At 29.9% G+C, this 12,121-nt stretch overlaps 1 protein-coding gene across 2 annotated transcripts in view; it reads right to left on the bottom strand.

Annotated features, from left to right (window-relative positions):
• LOC107448398 (Tub domain-containing protein ktub) overlaps positions 1-12,121 on the bottom strand; it is a 148,568-nt gene that overhangs the window by 127,704 nt on the left and 8,743 nt on the right. For both annotated transcript variants that reach the window (XM_043042941.2, XM_043042942.2), the window contains exon 2: positions 5,040-5,136. In XM_043042941.2, coding sequence (XP_042898875.1) covers positions 5,040-5,136 — 97 coding nt within the window. The remainder of the gene's footprint in view (positions 1-5,039; positions 5,137-12,121) is intronic.

The raw sequence follows: 12,121 nt of genomic DNA, 5'->3' as shown, positions 1-12,121 counted from the left end.
ATATTTAAAAAAAAGATAATAAACCAGGGGCAAAAAATCCTGTAAAAAATATATATTTTACAATTTGCTTATTGTTTTGCTTTTTGAGAGTCTATCACTAACTTTTGGAACTGACTTATAATAAAATTATTAGAATTATTTTTTATGACTTATAAATAAAATGATTATTTTATACGAAACATGGGATGAAACAATTTCCTTCTTATTATAATGACAATAATGTAATGATAATTAATATGATTTAAATCATTAAATATTTTCATTTGTTTATTAAATCTCTTGGTTCCGCCAAAAGATGATTGCTCATCTAGGGTTCCATAGCCGAAAAAAGTTAGAAATCAGTGGCTTAAACTATTCTTTTAAAATCATCCAAAAAGTATTTTTAAAATTTGTCTATACCATTTAATTCAGCAAAAATAAAATAATAAACCAGGGGCAAAACAATCTTTTAAAAGATATATGTTTCGCAACATACTTATTGTTTTACTTTTTGAGAGTCAATCAGTAACTTTTGGAACTGACTTTATAAATAAAATTATTAGAGTTAATACGAAATAATTTTAGTACATATATTTCAAATCTAACTTCATTTAAGACACAGGAAAAATTAGATTTTGCACCATACACTCTTTTCTCTAATATTACTAAATAATTCCCAAAGAGAAACGAAAACATCTGACAATAGCAGAATGTAATTTCATAACAAAAGAAAACAGCATTGTCAGAACAATATTAGAAAGATGCGTATTGCCTTCGGGAGTCGAAATGTGTTCTCCGGGGACTTTCTGAAAAAATAAAATTTCCGAATTTTCAGATATAATGCTTCGGAAGGTTCAATTAATATATTTCTAAAAGAATGTATCATTGAATGAAATCCAATTATTTTCCATTGAACAGAATTTTCTCGATTGTTTCATTATTTCATTTTAAGGCAAACTAAATAAACCTTTTAGAAGATATACTTTCATTCTAACCTATACATTAAATTTTTGTATTTTAAAAAAACATTTAAGTAATATGTCCGCGGGCTTATCTTTAAATCAAAGCCGATTTCTCTGATACATTTACTGAAACAAAAATAAAATAATGGAAAATAAATGGTGTTTATTAAAAATATGTCAAACGCTTCAGAATCGTAAGTGACAAAATATCATTCACGAATCAAAATAAAGTTTTGTATTTTAAGGCAAGAAAATAATCTGTATGATAAATGTAACCTTACTGTAAATAAAATAAAAAATTTAGTTGTTAGTTGAAAATCTTTTGAAAAATAGGATTTCATAAAAATTCCTAGTACCAATAGAGCTTATTTTAGAGTTGCGTAGTTTTACTAAAAAAATGCTGCCTTAAAATTTTGAAAGAATTTTAGTTTCCCAGAGGTTTTCTTGCAAGTACAGCATTTTTTTCAGTGTAAAAAGTATAAGAATCAGTTTTAAAGAAAGTTATTTTAATTTTTTTTGTCGTAGTGTTCATCAAATATTATGCAAAATAATAAATTTCAAAACAAATTGTAAAATTCAAAGCATTTTTTAAGTTATTGCTATTGAAAAATGCTACTTTCGTCCAAAAAATATGCCACTGATTTCTACATGTTAGAAAAGCAAAGAATATTGCTTCAAACAATGCTATGTTACGAGTATATTTTTATGCTATATTTGCTATGTTATATGCTATGCTTATTCTATATAATGCTATATTTTACTTCTGGAAAATGTTTGCACTATTTTAAAATGAACTCATTTTTAAAGCAAACAAAAACTATTTCACAATGGTTCTCACATTAATAATCAAAACCAGATTTTAATTTCACAGAATTGAAATTGTAAAGTTCATTATCATTAATATGTTTCCAGAGCCGCTATGGGAACCAGATTAAAGAAGAAAAGGTGACTGATGCGCAATTCTAGTCATATTGCCACCATCGTGGAGCCCTAAACTCTATGACCCACAACGGGCTGCTATAGTAGTTTATTTGTGTGACCTTATTTAACTGAGTTTTGCAGAAGCAAAAAAGTGTATTTTTCTTTTTATTGTGCATTAAAATGATTATTTTAATCAAATTTAATAAATATAAAACAGAAATTATAAGCAACATTTTTAATCAAAAAATTTGAGAATTTAGCTGCTTTGAGAGACCCCTCAGAAAAAAGTATCCTAACGGCAGTTAGAAAAATGAATGGCAGAACATCAAAGTTTCGATGTTATTAAAAATACGGTTCCATCCCAAATACTGAATAAAGCTATCTAGTATTTTGATGAGTTGAACAATTAAATTAGGAATTGCTTGATAAAAAATAAAATAGATGAAATCTTCCCAAAAATTTCGCTTGATATTTAAATGTACAATAATCGATCAATTTTTTTCAAAATATTCTCTAATTTAGAAGTTAAAAAGTGGTCAGTATATCTTGTTATATCAAGGCACAAAATTTCGACACACCAGCTTGCCATAGGCGATTGATTATTTAAAGTTGGCGAGTATGTTTCATCTTTTAAAATGTTAAGTTTTAAATTCTCTATACCCTTAGCCTATTTAGCTTAAATGAAGCAGCATGAGGCCGGGATAGCATGGTCGGTAGGGCGCTGGGCCCATATCCAAGAGGTCGTGGGTTCGATCCTCGCCGGCCGAAGACTCCCCGTGTAGTAAATGGTGACTGATGCACGTTAAATCTGTCGAGTCTCAAAGTCCTCCATGTTCCCACAACAAATCAATACCTCTGGGGGTACTGATCCAGGAGTTTCCTTGTCTTCTGGATTAGCTCAAAATTACAAGGCTACGGAGTTGAACGTTAGTAGTCGTAAACCCATGAAGTTGGGTCGGCTGTTCAACGACGGTTATAAAATAAAATAAAATGAAGCAGCATATGCCTTTTATAAAATAAAATAAAGGAGCACGAGTCATAGGATAGCTCAGAGGATAGAGCACCAATGAGGTCAACCGGGCTCGAATCCCAGGGATGGATGGTTGGTTCGAATTCCCCACCCGGCTCGCACCGACCACAGTGATGACGCAAAATGTCCTCAGTGGTAAACGGATCATGGGTTAGGATCCCTCTGCCGTCGGGCTAACCACGGAGGTTCTTGTGGTTTTCCTCTCCATGTAATGCAAATGCGGGATTGTTCGGTCAAAAAGTCTCCTTGCCGTCAGACTAAACGTGGGAGGTTTGGGTTTTTTTTCTCTCCGTGTAACGCAAATGCGGGTTAGTCCATCGAAAAGTCCTCCATGAAGATAAATTTCTTAAAACACTTGATCCAAGAGTTCCCTTGTCTTCTGGATTGTGTTCAAGAGTACAAGGCTACAGAGTTGAACATTGGTACTCGTAAACCAGAAATTGGGACGATTATTAAAAAAATGAAGCGTCACGTGGAAGCGTTTTGAAATTAAGCAACGACATTTTGTTCGATTTAGCATTAAAAATGCCATTGCTTATGAAATTCGATAAATTCGATGCCATTGCTTATGAAAGCTTTGAAATTTTAAGACAACCTTATTTTGATTTGATATTATTATTATTGCAATAAATATGTTTCGATTTTTAAGTTTTTACGTTTTCTTTTTTATGGTTTTGTTCATTAAAAAGTTTTTCAGATTACTTCTGTTGACATTATAGAAAATGTTCATATTTTTCATGAATGTGAAATAGAAGCGGGTAAAAATTTTTGTCTGACCAGTATCTTTCTTACTTAAAATTTTTTACTCTACATTTTATAGAGTTTCATGCATTACGGTTACATAAAAAATATCTTGATAGTGTATCGTTTAGGAGAAATTTTAAATTCAGTTAGTGAACGTCAGTCAGTTACATAAAAATGTTAAATTATTGCACTCAGCACGAAACTTTTTAAAATTCATATTTTCTGTTTATATCAAGAGTATTCTAATGAATTCTCTTAATATATACAGAATAGAATTGCATTTTACTACTTAATTTGCATTAAGATATTAATGACATTTGGAAATGTCATTCAGTTGCTAATTTATTATGATTACTGTTATTCTTTATTCTAGTAAATATTTCAAAACTCAAATGTCATATATTAATAGCGAATTAGTTCTTCTGTGGGATCTAATGTTATTTAAAAATTGGTTTTAATTTCAGAAGAAACTTTTATTGAATCAGTATAAGCTTCCAATTAGGTTTCATTAATTTCAGTAAGTTTTAAAGCCTTAAGCTTTTTTTTTCAATTGTCGAGGAAGTACTTTGGAAATTTAGTTATACCAATGGACTCAGCACTTTAAAAAAAGAAAGAAAAAAGAAGACAAACCCGAAAGAAAAAGTCTTTTAAAAAAATTTTATTTCGTTTAGTATGTTACAAAAAAACTTTGCCTATGCTTTCAAAATGTCAGTCTGTCACCCCTGGAGTTAAGTCGCCATTCCTTTTTCTGATATGAACAAACTGAATACTTTCTGGTGAATGCAACTCGTGATTGAAAGAAAGATTTTAAAATATAATTCTTTTAAGACTTTCAGTCTGAATTATTCAATTTGTTGAAACAGAAGCAATTAAAATGTTGTTTTTGAAATCAATTAGCTTATGAGAAGCAATTTTTAAAAAAAATACACAAGTTGGTCCTTTAATTGTAAAACGAGCAAAAAAGATTATAACTTTATCTCGAAATATCAGTCCATAAAAAAAGTTTCGAAGATCGAGGAAAACATTTATGTACTTATTGTGAAAAGAGGTCTGATTTAAATTAAATTTTGTTGATTTTTTATAACTGACATAATTTAATCAATAAAAAGAAGAAATTTTTCATTCATTAAAAGAGACTGTTTAATGTATATATAGGCTGATTTGAAATTGCATTCTAAATAAAATATATTTCTCGTATGTTGATAGTTAATAAAAAAAACATTATTTTCGTTATGTTCGTGAAATTTTATTAATTAGATTGTTATTCCAGCAAGATAATGGTACCCCGCACAATGCGCATACAGAATAAAAGTCAATTTCTCAGAAAGCTTTTGCGGTTAAAAACAGGAATAATATAAAAAAAGCTTTTTTTTAAGTAAAAATCATTAAATAAATTGACTGACCTGTCTGTCAAGTTTTTCTCGAATATGCTTTGCATCAGGCATAGCTTTTGTGGATTCATTTTCAACTATAGCACCAGGTGGTCCATTCCATTCGTTACTGAAAAAAAATTTAACGATATATATATAACAATTATATCTTAAAACATTATGACTTAAAAACTAATTAAAATGCAGAGTGTCCCACAAGTTTTCACACAGCTTCAAACAGCGAATTCGCAGGCTGGAATTAGACTATTGTTATTTTATTTTCACAACAAGAAATAACGTTACGTATTTAGCCGAGGTCGCTCGAGAGATAAAGAGCTCATCTTTCACTGAAGTTCCCCAGGTTCAGTTCGAATCCAAGCAAAGATTCTAGTTCTGCACTTGACTCGCCCCAACCACAGTGCTGACATAAAATATCCTCAGTGATAGAAGGATCATTGGTTAGAATCGCCTTGCTATCGGACTAACCGTGGGAAATTCTCATGGTCTTCCTCTACATTATTTACAAATATGGGTGTGATCCATCAAAATGCTCTCTACGAACGCTAGTTTGTCTTACTGCTTAATCTAGGAGCTCCCTTGTTTTCTGAGTTAGGTTCAAAATTACAAGACTACAGAGTTGGATATTGATAGCCTAACAATGGATTGGCTGTTCAAATGCTAAATCATTGGGGTCTGGTGTGATTCCATCGTTTAAATTTTTTCAAAAGCTCTGGTATTTTCTTAAAACTAATGCAAGCATCAAATACACGGCTGTAATGGACTTTGCTGCATGTGATGGAGCAAAATCTTGCTGGTGCCAATAATATTCTTCTCCGTACACAGTTTTGAAATAGAGCAAAAAACTTTCTCCAAACCCTCTCTCTTTTTTAATGACCTCAGTACAAGTTTCAACCCTATCAACTATGAAAACCAAAGCTATAGCAATAAAAACCTAAAACTCTTTGAGAAAGCTGCACTAACTGATATTGAAGATGCGTTTCGAAATCTACGATCTCAAGGAAGAGAGCAAAATGGAGGAAGGTTCTAGTCAAAGCTCTGGCACACAAAGGGTTGTCACCTTTTTTTAAAAAAGAAGAAGTTTCAAAATCTATTAGCACCTTTTTTTTAAAAAAAAAAAAATCTTGTAGTGGGTTTTGAATTGATAATGACCACAATCGATCATTTTAGGGGTCTAATCTTTAATTTAAGTGTGCTTCAGAAATTTTACACATTCATAGTTCCCTCGCAAGTTTTAAGATTTTATTTCTTTAACCAAATTTATCTTTTGAAAAAAAATGGAGAAAAAAAAGTGAAATTTTAAAGAAAAGTGATATTTTGAAGTGAAATTTAAAAATTTCGAACCATGTTTTTTTCTATACAAGCTTCCAACTTAGAAATTTTAAGAATTTCTGACAAGAACTCCATGAAAACTCAACAATTAATCAAATGAAGTTAAATTATTTAAATCTAATGCATAAGAATTACATTTTGGGAAAACTTATCTCAGTAAACCATAATGAATTGTAATATAATGCCAGGTAACTGGCAACATTAATTCACTGCGTCAAAAAATTATTTATTCAGGAATACAAAAAAAAATTATAAATTAAATTAAAAATTAAATCATTCGAATTAAAACAACCAATTATTAACACAAAAGTCCCTTTAAAAACGCGCAAAATTTGAAGTAAAATAAATTGAGATATTTCTTAAATTTAAGAAGTTAAATTTTTGTTACCAAAATAGAGCAAACTTTGAGTATGCTGAATTTTTCTTTCTTCCATGAGTCAATGATCTTTGCCTGACCGAAATACAGAACCCGGATATAAAGAAAAGTGGGCCCTATTCTTAACATCTGCTGATCAATAGAACACTGTAGCGTCACGCCTATTTTTTCTAACCTGGCTACTGGTAAAATGCGTTCATTTAGCAGGCATGAGGCTATTTAAATACTTTTATTATTCTTTACAAAATATATTAATAAAGCTTGAAATAAGGAAGAGGACTATTGCATAGGGACCCATGACTACAGAGGGCCTAAACATTGTTCATTAATGAAACAAAGCAAGTTTCCATTTCAAAAATATAAATTTTTAATGCGATTGAAAAACTACTTAACAGGATTCTACCTGTCTATTTCTGTTTTAAAAATGCATCCACAGAAATAGAGTTTGTATAGAATTGAGAAAAGTAATGTGAAAAGTAATTAGCAACTAACTGTAAAAAGTAATTAGCAACTAATGTGAAAAGTAATTAGCAACTAAAAACATAGTAAAAAATGCCAAAAAATATTAACTATCGTCTCCAGATAGTTTCCTCCTGGTAATTATTTTATAAGTTTTTCTCAAATGTCTAAAACATTCGCATATGGGATCATCGGGGACTTTTTTTGTCATAAATAAATGACAACTAAGAACATAGTCATGACAACTTATACAAGGGAAACAATTGCAAAAAGACCCATGACTCCAGATTATTTATAAAAAAATAAGAATAAGAATTTTTTTCTGACTTTTTATTTCTAAATATGCGAGTATAAAACTTGAATTTGAATAGAATTGTATATGAAATTTTGAAGAATTTTCAAATGAAATGAAATGTGAAAAGTAATCAACAACTAAAAACATAGTCAGAAATGTCATAAAATATTAATTATAGTCTCCAGATAGTTTCCTCCTGGTAATTATTTTATAATTTTTTCTCAAATGTCTAAGACATTTGCATAGGGGTTCATAGTGAACTTTTTTGTGCCATAAGAAAATAGCAACTAAGAACATAATCAAAAGTTATATAAAAGGCCCGAAATTTCGACCGCTGTTCTGACTAAACTATTGAAACCATATTTACCAGATTGCAGCAATCACAAATATTTTGATGATTAAAAATCTAAATTCGCCAAAAAAACGGGTTTATACATTCAGAGATAGTGCGTTTTTGTGTCTAATTTCGTAACGTTATTCATAGTTAGTACTATTTAATTTACATAATGAAATCAACTCGTTGAACCATAATCCGTGAAAATCAGCTCATTAGAACAAAAATTCACTCTTCAAAATTTTATCAGGAGTAAAACAAGGTTGCATTCTCTCTACAACAATTTATCTAACTACAATTGGAGTAAAAGATGATTGCCAACGGAATATTTCAACGACAATACAACTTGATTGAACTTGAAAACAAATACAAATAAGTTACAAGCTTTTATCAACAAATGTTCTTATTATAAAATGGATTCACGAAATATCTAACTATGAATTATTCTAGATCAGTATATAAAAACCAATAGAATTATCAACTGGTGATGGACTGAACACATTATCAGAGAACCGGAAAAATTCAAAGTAAAACAGATGATGAATTGGACACAACAGGGTAAGCGAAAAAGGGTTGGATTTAATATGACATGGCAAAAAACTATTATGAAAGTAATAAGGACAATAAATAAAACATGGAGAGAGATAAAGAGCTAGATCACCAACTGGGTGAAATGGAGAGTCATAATAAAGGCCTTATGCACCTTATAGGTATAGGTAAAGTAATAACAAAAATGTTTAAGGGTGATATCTTTTTTTTTTCTTCCATCACTGTACAACTGACTCATCGAATTCAAATTTCATATCCTGAACTGTTTATAGTTTTTATTTTATTTAATAAGCGATGCAGAACAGCTCACCCTATTCTATCAATGTTCAACTCTGCAGCCTTGTAATTTTAAGCCCAACCTAGAAAATAGGGGGGCATTAACCAGCCATCGCTGGGATTCGAACCCGGGCCACATCACTGGGAGGCGAACGCTCTATCTCTTGAGCCACGGTTCAGGTTCGAAAATTTGGATATGATAGGTGATTAAAAAAAGTTTTACTTTGACTAAATTAAAGATTGTTTCAAATAAAGATTTTCACCTCAAAGATACTTTTCGCCGAAGAAAATAAAACAAAACTATTTAAATTAGGCCACTGAACCAAAAATTCGTGATAAATTTAATTTTAAATTTTTTTTCTATATATCTTCCAAAAAAATTAATGAACTTAAAAACCTGGTGAGCATTTTAAAAGTTTCAACAAAAAATATCATTAAGCGCTTTATAAAAAAATCGCTTATGTGGTAAAGCTTTTTACACGTAAATAAGAATCATTAAAAATAAAGAATAATCCTCTCATTGCTTTAAAAGCTTATAAGTAACTTTCAATATAATTAAAAATTATATCAAAATCATTTCTATTTAAAAAAATAATAACTTCCGATTGAAATTTCGGGTAAATTTCCATTATATCGGTATGAAGACTAACTAGAAATAAAATAGTTCTTTACAATTAACTGTAAAGAATAATTGTCAAAATTTCACATTTTCTGAAAGGCATAGTTTTATTTGATAAAATTGACTTGTAAAAACAGCCCTGAGTGGAAATTTGAAGTAAAATTTGATTCTAAATAAAAATTAAATATTACTTAATTTCCGACAAACAGCTATTATTTAATGAAGTGAATGTAACTATATAGTTTTTCCTAAAAATGTGCAGAGTTACTTGTTTATTTCTTCTTTTTTTACCAGTATTTGGAAAATTTTGCAATGTTTCATTGCTTAAAGGATAATATTTTCAAACAATTTACTCAGCTTGTGGAATGAAAATAATACCAGAAATATCAAAGAATAAAATTTTCCTAACTAACTAAATAACTTAATAACTTCTAAATTAGTTCTTCTTAAATTAATTCTTAAATTAATTATTCTTAAATTCTTCTAAATTAATTCTAATTAAAATTCTTAAATAACTAAAATTGTGAAAGTGATTAAAAAAATGTATTTCTGGAGTAGTTCCTTATATATAAAGGTGTGAATGCATTTTTAAACCATACTAGTTTTTTTCTTTTCCTTTTTTTTCTTTCTTTCTTTATTTATTTATGAATTTATTTATTTTTTGGTCAACCCAAAATAAAACTAACTCACAGTTTCTTAATGCCGTGAAAACATTCTAATTTTGCACGACACTTCAAAAATTTGTTTTTGCGAAAAATAGAGTTAGAAAACACAAAGCCTCAAAAATTTAGAAACATCTTAGATATTTTTTCAACGTCCGTCGAAACAGCGAACTGAAATACATTAAAATTCCATTTCCATTGCAACAAAAAGGGAATTTTTTGATGCTTCGTAAAACCCTAGAAATTTTCTTCAATCTCGAGTACTTTCCTTAGAATGTGCAGTTACTTTTGTTTTTTTTTAACCAATATTTTGAAAAGTTTTACAATGTTTCATAGCTTAAAGGATAATATTTTCAAACAATTTACTCAACTTGTCGAATGAAAATAATACCAAAAATATCAAAGAATAAAGTTTTCCTTTACTATAACTAAAATTGTGAAAAAGTAATTTTAACAAAAATTTAATTTCCCGGTAGTTCCTAAAATATAAATGTGTGAATGCATTTTTAAACAATGCGAGCTTTTTTCTTTTATTGAACTAAAATTTATTAGTTTGTTTGAAAAAAAAGAATAACTCATAGTTTTTTAATGCCGTGAAAACATTCTAATTTTGCACGACACTTTAAAAATGGGTTTTGGCGAAAAACAGAAATAGGAAAAAGGAATCATCAGAAATTTAGAAACATCTTAAATATTTTTTTCTGCGTCTGTCGAGCAACAAACTGAAAGGCATTAAAATCCCATTTGCGTTGCAACAAAAAAGAAATTTGTGATGCATCATAAAACCCTGGAAATTTCTTTCAATATCGAGTACTTTTACAGCATTTCCTTACACTATCTTTTCTAACAAAATAAGCAAATTTCTCTTCCTAACAATCATGTTAACACATTTATGCTTTTATTACGCGCTAAACAAGGAAAAAGCACAAGACTTGCTTTGCTTTTGTAACAATAACATAAACGGGGCATTTTGTAATGACGTCCCATAATTTATATTTCAGAATTTATTTCAAAAAGGGAATCAAAAAAGTATACACATTTGGGGTCTCAAAATAATATTTAAGTGAGTAAAATAACAATATCGAAATCTAGAGAACTGCAACTGAGGAAGGCGAGACTGAAAAGAGAAGGTATTTCTAAATATCGTTATCACGAGTAATGAAAGCTGGGCTGAAAACATCTTTTTAGTCTCGCCTTCCACAGTTGTGATTCCTTAGATCTCGATAGCGCTCCCCTCCCCCCATCATATATGTATTAATTTATTACCTCTAATCTGTATACTTTTTCGCTTCATTTTTGACAAGAATTCTTAAGCGTGCCTTAAGTTTTCGTCACACTTAAAACAAACAAATTAGAGGGCATCGCTTTTGAAAGACGTGTTGGAGATTTTTCGGTATCTATAGAAAGTGATTCGCCACAAATTACCTGTTTTAGGTGTGATAAAAATGTAATTATTTCCTGTTTTTTTCAGTTCATGCAAAAAACGTAGTTTTTTTATTAGTATTATTATTCTACTTAATAATTCTTTTTTCTATTTTGTGCCTATTAGTGGTTAAAATGTCAATTATAGATAAAATGGGTTACATTTTGCTTGAAACATTTTGGTAACAATTATAACTCGTAATATTAGCACCAGGTAAATTATAATTTAAATTTGAACACTCTAGCTAGTCAAAAAGTGGTTGAAATTTCAATTGATGATTAATTAATTCTTGAAGAAAAAAGTTTTGCCTGCAGTTGTCGGAAAACGATAGAGACTTGCTTTGACAAGACTGGCACAAAGTTTATGTTGAGATTTGATTACTCTAGCTACTCGGAAAATTGTAGAAATTTCGATTGACGATAAATTTTATTTGGCAATAGGAGATGATAAAACTTGTTTATAGAGGTCAGGCCACTATTCAAACTTATACTGTTTTTCACCCAACTTCAGATCAGTGAGTACCAGCTTGACTGGGAAGTAAAAGCGGCCTGTGCGCAATGCTTACCACATTGCCACAATCATGCCGTGGGTCCCGAAATTGGTCACCTTAACCTTCCTGACTATGGGTTGTTACTGTTTTTCTGCTTTTTACTGTTATTCACCCTAGAGCTCCAGTAAAAATTTGATAGCTCTCGCTAGTCAGTTGAAACAGTGGTTTGTATCTACGGACGCTAATAAAACCTTTCTATGCCTAATTTCTAATATATATATA

This window comes from Parasteatoda tepidariorum, chromosome X1 (genome assembly GCF_043381705.1).
Source record: "Parasteatoda tepidariorum isolate YZ-2023 chromosome X1, CAS_Ptep_4.0, whole genome shotgun sequence".
Classification (NCBI taxonomy): Eukaryota; Metazoa; Arthropoda; class Arachnida; order Araneae; family Theridiidae; genus Parasteatoda; species Parasteatoda tepidariorum.
The sequence above is the reverse complement of the archived record's forward strand: the minus strand, read 5'-3'. Positions and strand labels throughout refer to the sequence as shown.